This window comes from Sphaeramia orbicularis, chromosome 24 (assembly GCF_902148855.1).
Source record: "Sphaeramia orbicularis chromosome 24, fSphaOr1.1, whole genome shotgun sequence".
NCBI lineage: Eukaryota > Metazoa > Chordata > Actinopteri > Kurtiformes > Apogonidae > Sphaeramia > Sphaeramia orbicularis.
In genome coordinates, this window is record NC_043979.1 from 28898288 (window position 1) to 28914004 (window position 15717).

The 15717-nt window shown below is 36.9% G+C and overlaps 1 protein-coding gene across 1 annotated transcript in view; it reads left to right on the plus strand.

Annotated features, from left to right (window-relative positions):
- The window catches only part of ryr3 (ryanodine receptor 3), a 173101-nt gene that overhangs the window by 131784 nt on the left and 25600 nt on the right, over window positions 1–15717 (plus strand). The window contains exons 71-82 of the mRNA XM_030128736.1: window positions 2039–2133; window positions 2586–2731; window positions 3471–3558; window positions 3669–3761; window positions 6714–6881; window positions 7649–7708; window positions 7869–8003; window positions 10722–10834; window positions 12741–12837; window positions 15009–15121; window positions 15387–15438; window positions 15528–15584. Coding sequence (XP_029984596.1) covers window positions 2039–2133; window positions 2586–2731; window positions 3471–3558; window positions 3669–3761; window positions 6714–6881; window positions 7649–7708; window positions 7869–8003; window positions 10722–10834; window positions 12741–12837; window positions 15009–15121; window positions 15387–15438; window positions 15528–15584 — 1217 coding nt within the window. The remainder of the gene's footprint in view (window positions 1–2038; window positions 2134–2585; window positions 2732–3470; window positions 3559–3668; window positions 3762–6713; window positions 6882–7648; window positions 7709–7868; window positions 8004–10721; window positions 10835–12740; window positions 12838–15008; window positions 15122–15386; window positions 15439–15527; window positions 15585–15717) is intronic.

Here is a 15717-nt window from a genome sequence, read left to right on the forward strand (position 1 = left end):
AGGGCCTGAGGTCCGCTGCCAGTGTTCATATTTTTAAAAGTAAACTCAAAACTTATCTTTGTAGTTTAGCTTTTAATTAAACTCTTACTGTAAACATTGCTTCACTTTGTTGCTTTTATTTTTAGTTGCAGCTGCGGGACAGTGGGGGGTTTGATGTGAAGCACTTTGTGCTACATGTACCATGTATGAAAAGTGCTATACAAATAAAGTTTGATTGAGTTTGATTGATTGATTTTGTATGAGTAAATTGAAGAAACCTTCACTACAGCTTCATTCCATTCTTTTACAGGATCGAAATTTTCAGGTAAACACTGAAAACAGAAGAATTTTAAGTATTTGCATCTTAAATATCTAGAATTTACCCTATTGTTCAGTAGTCAATATTTATAACTGACAATATCTATTCTTTTGTCATGGTAGCGCTTGAGCACAATAATATGGTTTTTAACTCCAGGATGTCAAACGCATTTTAGTTCAGGAGCCACATGCAGCCCAATATGATCTGAAGTAGGCCGGGCCAGTAAAATAATAACATAATAACCTATAAATAATGTCAACTACAAACTTTTCTGTATGTTTTAGAGTGAAAAAAGTAAAATTACATTATTGAAATGTTTACATTTTCAAACTATCCTTTAAAAAATGTGAAAAACATGAAGAACCAAAAATTTCTTTAAGAAAAATTAGTGCAATTTTAAGAATTTTTTTGCCTCAGTTTATCATTTATACATGTACATTACGACTTACAGATCACAGTGGATCTACAAATCCACCAAACATTTATAAACAGGCATAAAATTGTAAAAATTGCACTTGCTTCTGTTAAAACATTTCAGGTTGTTCATATTTGTTCAGGTTATTCACATTTTTTGTGAAAAGAGAGTTTGTAAATGGAAAAATTTTCATGTAATTTTTCTTTTTTGGTACACTAGAATAAAGAGAAAAATGTGTAGATGTTTTGATGGTATTTTACTGGTCCAACCCACTTGAGATTGAACTGATCTGTATGTGACCCCTGAACGAAAATGACTTTGACACCCTTGACTGTTAATATCTTCAGTGTAATTTTTACATTTCATAAATTTATTCCAGTGGTCGGATTGGACTCCTTGGATACCCCTGCACTAACTTCTGTAAATCAAGTATCATTCTCAAGTTGCCCCTCTTAATGGGAGATCAGGAAATGCCAAATCTGAAAATGTGAAGATCTGAAATCTGGAAAAAATGCCCCCCACCAAGGAAATTAGATCAGGATGTGTTACTTTTTACCCCGCCCCCAAAGGGGAGGCAAGGGGTATTGTTTTTGGTTCAGTTTGTTTGTTTCTTTGTTTGTTAACACTCTGGCAGCAAAACTATTGGTTGAATTCATACCAAATTTGGTTTATACATTGCTAGTGACCCAGAATAGATGTCATTACATGTTGGGAACAGTAAGTCAAAGTTAAATTTTTTTCTAAATTTTTTAAATCTTTTTTTCCCCCCATTTACTTATAATGGGTAAATTTCACTTGTCTGTAGCAGCAAAACTATTGGTTGAATTCATACCAAATTGGATTTATAGATTGCCAGTGACCCAGAATAGATGTCATTACGTTTTGGGAAAAGTAGGTCAAAGTTTAAATTTTTTTGAATTTTTAAAATCTTTTTTTTTTCTCCCATTTACTTATAATGGGCGAAATTTCTTATGTCTATAAAAATATCAATTTTGTTTCAATTTACTTCAAACTTGGCACATATATAGAGGCAATTGATATGATGACATCGACACATGCATGGACATGATGACATCATCTGGATCAATGCCAAAATAAGCTACAATATGTGCAAGGGGCAGGGTTTGTTGTGCCTGGCAACACTTGTTCGTTCCAGTGTTAGCATGCTGATATAGAAGAGTACACTAATGTCTGACAGCTGTACGGGCATATGGCACTGCCACCGATGATTTAGGCATCTGTCCTGACACGGTGGTCTTAGTGTCATGTATTCCTGAAACTTCAGCCTCAGTCTATACTAAATATTCTTTGTTGTGTGTGTCCAGTCTACTCTCAGCCAATCATCTGCAAAGCCGGGGCAGATCTGCTGAAAGGCCACTTCCTGCCCACACTGGACAAACTGAGGAAGAAGACAGTGAAGGTGATTATCTATAAATACACAGATCATCACTGTTTCACTTCAAGTAAACACCTGCCATTAGACGGAGGAGCTAGTCTATTAGCGTTGTGCTCATACACATCTCCTCCTGACTGTCATTTCCCAAACACACAAGCTGAGCATATCTCCAAGGGCTTCAAGGAGGTCATGTGGGAGGACTTCACACTAATGAACTGATTAATGAATGAAGGCGATAAGGTGCTGATGTGCTGAAAATGAAAAATCAGTTAGTTCAGACAAGCATCAGAGGAGCATTGAGGATATTCTCTGTTGTAACTAATGTCTTACGTTAGTTTCCCCAGTGGGTTTCATCTTTTCATGTTTTTAATCTGTTGTTAATGTATTTAGGTGTAATTATTTCATTTTATCTGTTTGACTGGGAAGCTGCTATGAAAGATCCCATAGACATTAACTTGTTTTCTTGCTAAATGTAGGTTGTGGCTGAGGAGGAGCAGCTGAAGGCTGACAGTAAAGGAGACAACCAAGAGGCCGAGCTGCTCATCCTGGATGAGTTCGCTGTGCTCTGCAGGGACCTTTACGCTTTCTACCCCATGCTCATCCGTTACGTGGACAACAACAGGTAAAATATGAGTGAGGATGAGGTTTTACGGAAAGATCCCCCCTCCGCTGAAAAACTTCATTGGGTTGTAATCTTACAGTATACAGATGATCTATTAACTCACATTATATCTCCAATTCAGTCGTGTACTCACTTAGGAGCGTTTGCAACATCAGTTATTTCAGTATTTTGGGGTCAATGGTGACATTTTGTGCAAGTTTTTTGATTGTGTTATGGACTGAAGCTCACATGCTGAAAATGAATTTCAATATCAAAGATTCAAAGTGTTTTATTTTCATGTGTACAGTAAAGAAACAGGTTTCCCTATACAATGAAAATCTTATTTTGCCATCCACACTGAATGCTAAGAGAATTTAAGCAGAGTAAATTCAAAGACATTGTATCAAAACAGAGAAAAAGTGAATTTTCAGCAAAATATATCATTAAGTGAACATAAAATCAGGTATCTACAACCACTGTCATTTTTCATACTACATGAGTGTTACTGGTGAATTAATGTTGTGGAAGATGATAATGTTTTCACATTCACTACAGAGTTTCTGAATGTCCAAATAAGACAGATGTCATACTTCTGAAAAGCTGTGAAAGTGCATTTTATTTTCATTATTCCAATGTATTGATAAGATTAGTGGTTCAGAAGTTAATGAATATTTTAGATCTGTAGATGCTTCTGGTCGCCTGTGGTTGTTTGAGTCTCTGAGGGTTCATTTTAATTTGCATTTGTGTGTTTCCTCTGCAGATCCAGATGGCTGAAGGAACCTGATGCAGACTCCACTGAACTATTCAGGATGGTGGCTGAGATCTTCATCCTCTGGTGCAAGTCCCATGTAAGATTCATTATTTTTCATTTAGGATTTCATATTAATGGATTTTATATATATCACTGTATTATGCCAGTTATTACATTTGCATATTGCTCTTTCTTTAATGTTTACAGAACTTTAAGCGTGAGGAGCAAAACTTTGTCGTACAGAACGAGATCAACAATTTGGGCTTTTTAACCGGAGAAGGCAAGACGAAGATGTCGAAGGTAAAGATCAAAATGATTGCTAATAACACCAATACTGAAACTAATACATTAAACTGAGTATTTTCAGCAATGAAACATAAATAATGAGATACTCCACTGGTGGATTCATACATAATATAACATTCAATATGTGAAAACTTAGACAAAAGGAAAGAAAAAAAATCACACTTTTTGGAGTCTGATCACAAGAAATAAACCAACAAATGCAAAGAAGGTTAAAATACTGGCAATAAAGCACATACAATATGCTTGCAGAAGCCATATAACGTCTCAAAATATTTAGAAGGTTTCACAAGGTAAGAATTTTCACAATGAGTGGTTGTTTGCATTTAGCCTTTTTTCTCCTTAACAATTCAACAGCTTTGATCAGTATGAAGGAATTGTTACTGTCAGTGATGTTTTTTAAAGGTGAGTGTCAGTGACTGTCCTGTTGAACTGAGTGTGAGCCGAGCACACACCAGTCCTCTGCAGGTTTAATTTAGACTTATCTCACTTCACTCCTTCCATCTCCTTCACCTTGTCAGCACTTTAGAAAAGCAAACTGAATACACGGCTCCTCTTGCTACTGTATTTCACAGACTTCTCTAATAAAAGAAAAGCCCTTTATAAGCATATTCCTATGTTTTAACAGATCATCTGACATTTGCTGAACAAGCTGAATAAGGTGTTCTGCAAATCAACTTCTGCACTGATGGTTTACGACATGTAACATTTCATGGGAGTGTTGAAGTGGGATCATATATTCAGAGGATGACAATGTTTGATCCAGCTTGCAGTCACCGCGAGAGTTTACTGTTTATTTATTTTGGCAGAGGTTCCAGAAGGGGTGGACATGATTACTCACACTGGAAAACATTATTGTGTGCAGAAGGATGACGGTAAAGGTGATTTACTGTATGTTCAATCACCTTGAGTCCCTCGTGTGTATTTTACATCTTTATCTCTTTGAGCTCTGACCACTCTGTCACTATAGCTTGGATCAAATGTGAGCGTTGAACACGGTCAAGCCCTAATTACAGTCGCATTTCCTATTGTAAAGTAAAGTCTATTCATCCATTTTCTACCAGTTGTCTGGGTCTGGGTCGCAGCCTGAGCAGAGAAGGCCAGATTTCTCTGTGACCACTTCCATGACCCACGGGATGAATTTGCAAAGTGAAAAAATTGCACTGAGGATATTAAAAGTCAAGGTGTGATCTCAAGTAAAATAATATCATAATGACAACTCCAAATGTTAAATGTTCTTCTTTGTTTAATGTGAAAAAAGTAAAGTTACACTGTGAGAATGTTTACATTTACAAACTATCCTGTCACAATATAATGTGAATAACCTGAAATGTCTTAAGAAAAAGAAGTGCAGTATTAACAAGTGGTGCCAGGCACAACTAACCCCACTCCTCACTCATGTTGTAGCTTATTTTGGCATCGATCCAGCTGATGTCATTATGTCTGTGAGATGATATCAGAATACCGCTTGCCTCTATATATGTGACAAGTTTGAAGTAAATTGTAACAAAATTGATGTTTTTATAGACATGTGAAATTTCACCCATTTTAAGTAAATGGGAGAAGAAAAAAGATTTTAAAAATTCATAAAAAAATTGAACTTTAACCTACTTTTCCCAAAATGTAACCACATGTATTCTGTGTCGCTGGCAATCTGCAAACCCAGTTTGGTATGAATACAACCAATAGTTTTGCTGCTACAGACATGTGAAATGTCACCCATTATAAGTAAATGGGGAGTTTTTTTTTTTTTTTTTTTAATTCATTAGAAATGTGAACTTAAACCTACTGCTCCCAAAATGTAATGACATCTATTCAGGGTCACTGGCAATGTATAAACCCAATTTGGAATGAATTCGACCATTAGTTTTGCTGCTAGAGTGTTAACAAACAAACAAACAAACCGAACCAAAGACAATACCCCTTGCCTCCCCTTCAGGGGTAATAATATTCTGCCTGTTACTAAAAGTTTTATGCATTTTCACTGTGATCTGTAAGTTGTGTTAATAATAAGCTGAGACATAATATTGTTGAAATTGCACTTATTTTTCTTTCAGAAATTTTAGCTTGTGAATGGTTGCTCAGGTTCTTCACCTTTTCATGATGTAATTTTTACTTCTTCACGCTACAACAGAGAAAATTTTGAATCATAATTTATAGGTTATGTTGCTTTTTTTATTGATCCAGTCCACTTGAGATCACATCGGGTTGTATACGACGGCTCCTGGTCTAGTGTGTTCTGGTGTCCTCCCAGTCACAGATGCTGACTTGTATCTGCAGTCTCATTCTTTGGATCACTACCCACAGCTCATGACCGTAGGTGAGGGTAGGAATGTAGGTCGATAGGTAAATTTAGAGCTTCGCCATATGGCTTGGTGCCCTCCAAAATTAAGCAAAGTAGAAAGTTAAAGGCAACACAACATCATTTACTAGTGATGCCAGAGACAACACAAGATACCATTAAATGTTACCTGTGTGGGAACATTTTTTACGTGTGTCTTTCAGTTTTTTGCCAATTTGAATTTAATTTTAGTTGGTTTATTAAATGTCTCATATTGTGGAATGTCATTTTATAAACTACCAAGTGTGATCATGGGGGAGAATCAAGTTGAAGCAGATTTTACCCGCAATTCTATTTCATTTTAGTTCTTTCTACATAGGTCATTGTTTTGTGTCAAGTTTTGGAAAACTGTTGCTATTATTTTAATGTCATTTAAAAGTATTATGCTTTATTTTTTCCATAAAGAAAACCTTGGAATAAAGCTCCCACTCTAAAAGCTAAACTCTCACATTGGTCATCTCTATTTGTTCACATCTGTCATCTACTATTATCAGCACCATTGTTTCACATAATGGATAAAACTAAATAAAATCACTGACGATCTCCCCTGTCATTTTTTTTCCTGTCACTGATGTACTGATATGGTTTCATCCTGCTGATCTTTGTAGTCAGGAGGTGACCAGGAGAGGAAACACAAGCGGCGCCGTGGTGAATACTACTCCATCCAGACGTCTCTGATTGTCGCTGCTTTGAAGAAGATGCTGCCTATTGGCCTCAACATGTGCACACCAGGAGACCAGGAGCTCATCTCCTTGGCCAAGATCCGCTACAGTTTGGTGAGCAGGAGAATATGTTGGGGTTTTTTTTTTGTTTGTTTGTTGGTTTTTTTTGTTTTTTTGTTGTTTTTTTTTATTTGCAATTGAATTACATTCTGATGTAGCATCTGTATTACAAAAGCCAAGTGGCCTCTGTTTGTGTGTGTGTGTGTGTCTCGGGTTTCCCACAAAATCCGGAAAGAGCTGACTGCTGCAGTTTGGCATACTTATGTATTTGTGGTCAAGGAACAGACTAGGAAAAACGGCAAGTTGATCGGATCCATATTTTGGGAGATATTAGTCATTTTGGAATACAATAGCCTTACTCCCAGAATGCTTTGGTGGTGACTGCTGGACAAACGCGGTACAGTATGCACAACAGATACACAACAGCATAAAAACTACCAGACCTAGAACCCGTGGATCCCCACAGGTCAATGCACTAATTTTACATATCGTCGCTGTCCGGTGGAAACCTCTTATGTCCAAAACAGTTATTTTTCAGGAAACTGGAAAAACAATTTATAATCTAAAGAAATGAATGGAGTTAAGAGATGTAGTCACAAACAATTTTCAACACTTTTCATTGGTTAAATACGTCTAAAACTGTCAGGCCAACAGAAGACTGACCAGTAGAATCATTTAATGACAAAAAGAAAGACCAAAAATGGACAGCGACAATATTTTTCATAGTATTGTATAGATAAGGCTTGAAATTTGCATATGTGGATGTAATGTGTTTCTGCTGCTTTATTTATCTGTGGTATAAATATCCTTTATTTTCATAGAAAGACACAGATGATGAAGTGAAGGAGCACTTGCGTCATAATCTCCATCTCCAGGACAAGGTGAGCTCTGTTTCTGAATTATCACAGAATCTTTACATATTTATTCAAGTACAAATATGTAATAGAAGTAGATGTACAGTATGACTTCAGTTAAGTATAACTGTGTGTGTGTGTGTGTGTGTGTGTGTGTGTGTGTGTTTTTGTGGCTGTTGTGTTATAGTCTGATGACCCCGCAGTCCAGTGGCAGTTGAATCTGTACAAGGACGTGGTGGTGAAGAGTGAAGAACCTGCAGACCCAGAACACAATGTGGACCGGGTTCAGAGCATCTCTGCTGCCGTTTTCCACCTGGAGCAGGTAACAGAATTTTTACAATTACATCCCGTGACCCATCAATGCATTGTTGTCCTCTGTAAGGAATGAGAGTTTCACAGCTTTATTTAAAAAACTGCAAAGGACATTCCATTAAATTAAATAAAAAATGTATCTAAAAAAAACTGTTGCAACATGCTGTTTCCAATTAAGGCAATTATTTAGTGTAAAAAAACAAACAAAAAAAAAGCCAGATAAAAGGGTTTTAGAAGGATATGATACCTCACTTGACATAAAAATAAACAGTCATCTTTAAATTTAGGGTATTGTGATAAAATAACTAGTTTGGTAGTTAAAGTTATAACCTTTATTTAGTGGCGAATTTGCAATATATCCAAGAAAACACAGGAATTAGTGATGATCAAAACAATTACCTAAAACCTAAAAAATGGTGATGAATACAAAAACAACAAAAGGCTAGTCTGTGAAACAATAAAACCAGTTAATATTATAATACTTGTGAGTAAGATATGGGGAAAATTAAAATCTGAAATGCTAATGAGATACAAATAATGCAGTCTTAAGCTTTTTCTTCTACTGTTCCATGTTTTAGGTGCACAATGAGTGTTTGTATCATTATAATTTAATGTATGTAGTATATAAAAGTATTCTGGAAGATCAGTAGAAACAGGGGACACTTCCTTCATAATGAAATGTTTGAAGCATACTCAGTTTTTAGATAGTTACCTGGAGTCCTAATGTCGTGTTTATAATCCAGTAATAGCTTGTGCATGATCAGTCGGGGTCAATAATAATAATAATAATAAAAATAAATAATACAGTAAACTACTACACATCAATGATTCATAGATTAACTTATGGGTTCAGGTTCGGCTGGTCTTCCAATTAATTTACAACTACAAAAGAAACATTCAACAACATTTTTGTTCTCATATCTGTACTATTTCTTTTCTTTTTTCAGTACACTTGTCTGAAAACTTCAGAAAATTGTGTAAATGATTCACATGATCATGATCAATGTCCTCCAGCAGTTACATAAAATGGCAACGTCAACAATTTACAGACTTAGTTCACCTAAATTACTCATATTGGGCATTTAATTACAAATTCATTAGCATGTGTGCAATAGGGCCTGTTAAACATGAGAATACAGGTCATTTTAAGCCCTTTGTGTCAATAATCTGCGTTAATAAACTCTGAATCATTCATTTCATGGGCCTGCTGACCCACAGCCCCACAAATCTAATATTAAGTCTGGTACTGCGCTTACACATGTTGCACAAGGGTTAATAAATAGCCTATAGGTGCATTGGTCATGGACACTGTTATCGCTCACATTGAGACCATCCATGACAGAGCAAAAACAAAGCATTCATCACTGTCATTCAACAAAGCTGGAATATGGAGTTGGCTCGCAATCAATATGTGGACAGACAGCTTCAATATGTGTGTAAATACAGGCTGAAGCTGGTGGTTTGGGAGGGTGATTTATGCTTTTGCAGATTGGGCGGTGCAGCTCAGCTCTGATAACAGGTCCGGTTGGATTGGGTTTTAAACATCCCTGACCTGCGCACCACTACTGCCTCCATTCACCTTATAGCTGTTATTTTGTTTTAATATGGACCCTGATTAGACCTTCACCAAGACCGCTTTGTATCAACTGGAAAATATTAACAGAGTGAAGAGTTTTGTGTTCCAAGGAAGCCAAGAGAACCTCATCCAGGCCTTCATTACCAGCAGCTGATTACTGTAATGGTCTTTTAACTGGACTCCCTCCCCCCCCAAAAAGTATTGAATGGCTGCTTCCAGAGATTTAACCAGGCAACAGATCACATTACACCAGTTCTGAAATCACAGACTTTCACTTAGTTACAGAACAGACTGTAAAGTGCAACTATTTTTTCAATTCAGATTTGATGATTTTTGTGTATTTTCAGGCCCAATATGTTAATAAAGTAGGTTAAAGTGGAAAAATACTTATCAGATTAATAGGTGAAGCTGTGCTGGAAAAAACATACCAAACAGGGGGGGTGGTCAACACTCTTTATGTGGTATATAAAGGCAAAATCAGAAGTATTTGACAGCCAAAATAGGCTCAGACTCCAAAGGCTGTATTGGACAAGTTTGTGCACACGAACAAGGAATTTGACTCCAGTTCAACCTTAGCTGTCATGTGTTTTAGAATAAGTATATGTATAAAAAATATACAGAATAAGGAATAAGAATTTTTACAAAACTGTACAAAGAGGCAAATAGTACAAGCAAAAAAACAATAGTACAGTATGAAAAGACCATAGTGCAAATGTACATGAGGAATATAAACAGAATAGGACTCATTAGATCTATGGACTCGGGTCAGATAATTGAGCCCAGAGTCCAGACTAAACATCAGAATCAGCATTTTGTCCTTACAAACAACTGGAACAAGCAAACAGATTTACTCCAATTGTAGATGTTTTATATCAGTGAATGAGCTCTATAGCTTACACTCTTTTCTTATCACACTGTCTTTAATGATTCTTCCTGCTATGCAAGGCTCGGAGATTGTTTCGTTCTTTTCTAATCCTGTATTATTTTCTCATGACATTTTTTAAGATATTCTGACCTTTATTGTTTAAACACTTTTATTTTCCTCTGGATGTTCCTTTTTATTTATGCAAATCACGTTGAATTGCTTCAGTGAATGTAATTGAAGTGGATGTAAATTCGCCTCACTTTTATTTATTTATTTTCATCCTTCAGGTTGAGCAGCCTCTGAGGAATAAGAAGTGTGTTTGGCACAAGCTGCTGTCCAAACAGCGTAAGCGTGCAGTTGTGGCTTGTTTCCGCATGGCTCCACTCTATAACCTACCCAGGTGAGTCTTGTGTGTTTTTATGTCCGACACACTTCGGAAACTGATGCACAAATGTCAATCATAAAGTATTGACATTCTCTGTTTACACAGCTCAATTAAGACATTTCTTTGCCTAACAGTGCATAACAAATGGTCATCATGTAGTAGTGGGGGTGGGATGTTTTCTTCTTGACTGTGTGCCCATGTAAACCCCTCATCTCCTCCCTAATGACATTCTCTCCTCTGTGTTGTTTTCTTGCATAACACTACCTCATCCTTCCTCAGATACAAAATTAATAATTACTTCCTGAATGGCTATCGGGAGGTTTGGCTGGAAAGGGCATTCAAAGCCTCCAGCTTTGACCGCCTGTTCTCCCTGCTGACGGTAATGTGAAACTACGAGGCGAATGCTTCATCTGTCCAACCCCCCCCTTCATCCACCAGGCTGTGGACCGATCTCTGCCTAGCAACCAAATGTTTCTGCACTGTTGATTCTGATTGGTCAGCTAGACTCAGCCGAGAATTGACTAAAACATTACAGTAAAGTTATGTGGAAAAGTGGAGAAACACAGCAGGTCCACTCTGTTTCATTACAGGTATACTTTGAAGAAAGAAAAGAAAAGACAGACAAAGGACATATGTCTGTTGTGTACCATCTTTATTTTAATTTTAGCAGGTTTACATTAAAATAATACAAATTAATGTGCTATGTACAGGACATTTTTACAGATTTTGACTGTGTCGCATCAACAAAAATTTGATTAAACAGAGTAAACACAAGCAAATCCACATTTCAGTTAAACAGAACTCAACACAATTAAAAACTAATGTTTAGTAAATTCAAGTAAACCAAATAAAGTAGTTTAATGTAATGGAGATGCTGGCTTCCACAAATCAAAATGAACTGATAAATAATTGGGATCAAATGAGTAAAAAAAAAAAAAAATGCCGAAGCTCAATTTTCTCCTCCGATAAAACCATTTTGTTAGAATTGATTAAGGTGAAAAATCTACTTTTAATTTCCTTTAGGGGACTTGATTATTTTTGTCCATTTTATCTCAGCAAGGCTAATATTTTATATTGACCTCTTAATTCTACATTTATAGCTAAAAACTCAATCGCAGTTTAAAGTTGCAATCATTCACCATTTCATTTTCTCCATTTTGAGTTATTTGTAAACACACAATAGGTTGTTTCCACTGCTGACAAGAAAATCCACTACTATTGCTTAGATTTTGCTAAATCCTGGACCGTTTGTCATCTATTCTATTGTATCTGCCTGATAAAAAAATTTCAGGTATTGTTACTGGTTTTTCCCAGAAAACCATACAAAACCTTAATAATTTATCCTCACGTAGCAACTTAAGCTAATTTAGTGTCTAATAAAACTGAATGTAGTGCATCTATTAGCAGAGCACAGTGGGGTTTTCCTTCAGTTTTGACATCAAACATAAATATCCCAAAGCAAATAGCATGTTACTAGCTGTTTCATGGAGAATTTAAAGTTAGCTGTGTTAAACTGTGATTTAAAATATCTTTGTTGATGCAACCCAGACAAAAAGAGTGAGTAGCTGATTTTTTTTGACAAACCTTTGTTCAACATATGTTTCAGTGAAATCTGAAGATCACAGATACACCACTATTTCTGCTTACCCTCACAGTGTGCATGCTCTAATGATTCTACAACCCAACAAAAGAAACTGTAGTTATTTTAGAGACTGAACATGACCAGTCAGAAGAGCCAGTGGGTCCCACATTGACCAATCATCTCCCTGCCTGAAATGCACTTCCTGTAACCCGTTCCTCCCCCTACATCTCTCCTTCCTGTCTCCTCCAAAAACTCACCAGAACCCACCCTAATGCCACTTTACCTCCCTCCCCACTCCCTCCATTCCTCCCCACCTCCCCTCACCTCCCCCCTCCCCAGGCATCGCGCTATCAACTTCTTCATCCCGGCCTATCAGAGACTTTGGATAGAGGCAGAGGAGTACTCCTTTGAGGAGAAGCTAGTTCAGGATCTGGCAGTAAGTACTGGGCTTGCCTTGCACTCGCCCCATGTGCCCTGCGTTGGCACCTCTCTGCCAGTCCTGTCCGCCGAACGCTTCTTTAGCTCCGCGCCCGTCGAGCCTTGGGAGCGCTCTCGGGTGGGGACCTCGCCCAAAGTGCCCAGGGGCCCTCGCTCTAGGCGTGCAAAACCCTTCAAACAGAGATCCGTCAGGGGTCAGAGGCTGCATGACCAACTCAGGAGACACAGGGCCAGCTCCGGCGCTCTCAGCTCTAGAAAAGCAGGCTATGGCTTTCAGACAGCAGTGGTAAGGAGGGCCTTTCAATAGGAGACTGTCACTAGCTGTTTGGCTGTCAGATCTGGATCCAACTCATCAGTTGTCTTTTCGCTGTACTCTGTAAGTCTGTAGTGTGAGTGTGAAGGTGACGTTCTAGTTCATTCTGTGGCCGTGGCGTCAGTGGCATGCTCGCGTAGTCGTGTGAAGATCACCTTTCATATTAGATCTTTGTACACAGATGTGCAGCAGATGCATCAAAACTTTAAAATGTTTGGTACAAATGGTAGCTCAGATTAGGGCTTTGCGATATGATCAAGGCCCCAAAGCCTGATAATACAATTACAATCTGTTTTGAAGTATTTGCTTTACTTTTATGCATTTTATTGTTTTCCCTCTTTTATTTAAAAACTTTTATGTATTTTCATGTAAGCATGTGACAAATAATCAATCAAATATTATTTATATAGCGCCAAATCATAATAAAAATAATCTCATGACACTTTACATGTAGAGCTGGTCAAAACTAGACTCTCAAGCCGATTTACAGAACCCAGCAGAATGATGCAATGTTAATATATACATTTAAAACACCTAAATAGTAAATGTAATTACATTTTTAATTGTTGATGCAGAAAACAGAAAAAAACAAAAAGTGATTTTGTCTCTGGATCAAAAATTGGTCGAGTTCAAAATGTGCGAAAACTTTGGTGAATAAATGTCTGAAGGCTAAATATTTACATCAAAGTCGCAAAGTTTGACAACTACAGACACAGTGAGGACCTTCGTGGTATGTTCAGGTGCATCTCAAAAACACATGGTGCATTTGTGAACTCTAATTATATATATATATATATATATATATATATATATTTGAATGTCCTCATAAAAAGATTATTTTTGTCTTGCATTTTCTTTTGTTTAAATACGTTGGTCTGCATTTTATTACTTCTGCATTCTTTTGCTCGATAATTAGATGCTAAAATCATAAAAATAACCAATTTCTTTCCACATTAGCAGATTTTAAGAATTATATACAATCATTTCAAATTGTTTTGAGCAAAATCCACATTTGTTTCTACAACAGGTCCCCAAGTACACATATATTTTAGATGTCAAAAATAAACTTAGCCAGTGTTTTAACTAGAAGTAAAAAGGTTAATTTTCGACAAAGCGTTTTCCATATTGTTCGACATTGACTTTGTGGTTGAGTCCATTGTTGTGACTAGAGTGCTACATGATTTGTATTGTACATTTTTCTAATGTGTCAGATTTTTCACATCCAAACTACCATGCAAAACTTGTACTATGTGGACAAACACAAAACATTGTCCAAATACTGCTGTAAATGTGTGATTTTTGACTCGACATAACACACAATACAGCATAATATAAAATGGTAAACCTTTTTTCTGCAGTCAGACATTACACACGTTCACATCGCACAGCCCTAGATCTGATTATTTTGACTGTTGCTGTGGGGAAGACGTTAGCCACTGGATTTATTTTGTCAAACTCAAGGCTGTTGGAGTAGTTTGGGCTCTTGGATAGATTTGTCGTTGTGATAGTCCCTCTTTGTCAGGATCATTTCCATGTACAGAGTCATAATCACCGAATGGCTTACTGCTTGCATCTGTTTGCTGTAACATGCATGTATTTGAAAACCGGTTCCAACACATTATATTCATCATCTACTCTTAATGTTCATGTCCTCTCGATGGTTCATGGGACATGACAGTCACATCTGCATGCACCTGACAGTTGGATTTAACGTCTCATTTCAGTGTTTCTGACCAAGTGTGCAAATGGACACGGTCGCATTTGTGAAAATTCATATAATGTTGATAAATCGAAGCTGTGGCGGGTGGATTTCTAGTGAGATGCAGCGCTAATGGTTCCCATGTGGATTTGTACAGAAAACGCCTATGAAGATTGTGGAGGAGGAGGAAGAGGAGGTGGCTGACATCCAGCCAGACCCTCTGCAACAGCTCATCCTCCACTTCAGCCACAACGCTCTGACAGAGAGAAGGTGAAAGTTCAGCCACTGATTAGTACAGTAGAATGTATACGCTTTCATTTGTTTTTATTTTCTATCATCATTACTCTCCTTTACAACCTGAATATCACACTTGTTGAACATATATTCATGTAGGATATATTAACAGGCCGATAAAAAAATGATAGTACTAATTGTATAATAGTGCATGTAAGAATAAAGATGCATAAATTATATTAAATGTATGCTTTTTGTTTTTCTTGCTTATTGTCCTTAACATATATTTTTTCTTTTGCAGTCACTTGGAAGAAGATCCTTTGTATATTGCATATGCAGACATGATGGCAAAGGTAGTGGACTTCTAATGTGACTTCACTGATGCAATATTATAGCAAAATATTCCTTTCCAGTTAAATAATGCTTAATTTTGTTTCTTCAGAGCTGTGCAGAAGATGAGGAAGAAGAAGAGGAGGAAGGAAAAGAGAAGACATTTGAGGTACTGTACATAAAATGTTGGGGGGAAAAAGTGAAACCATTGGATTTACTGGAGTCCCAATTTCAGAAAACTTGGGATGTTATGTAAAATGTAAATAAAAACAGAATGTAGTAATTTGCAAATCTTATCCCAT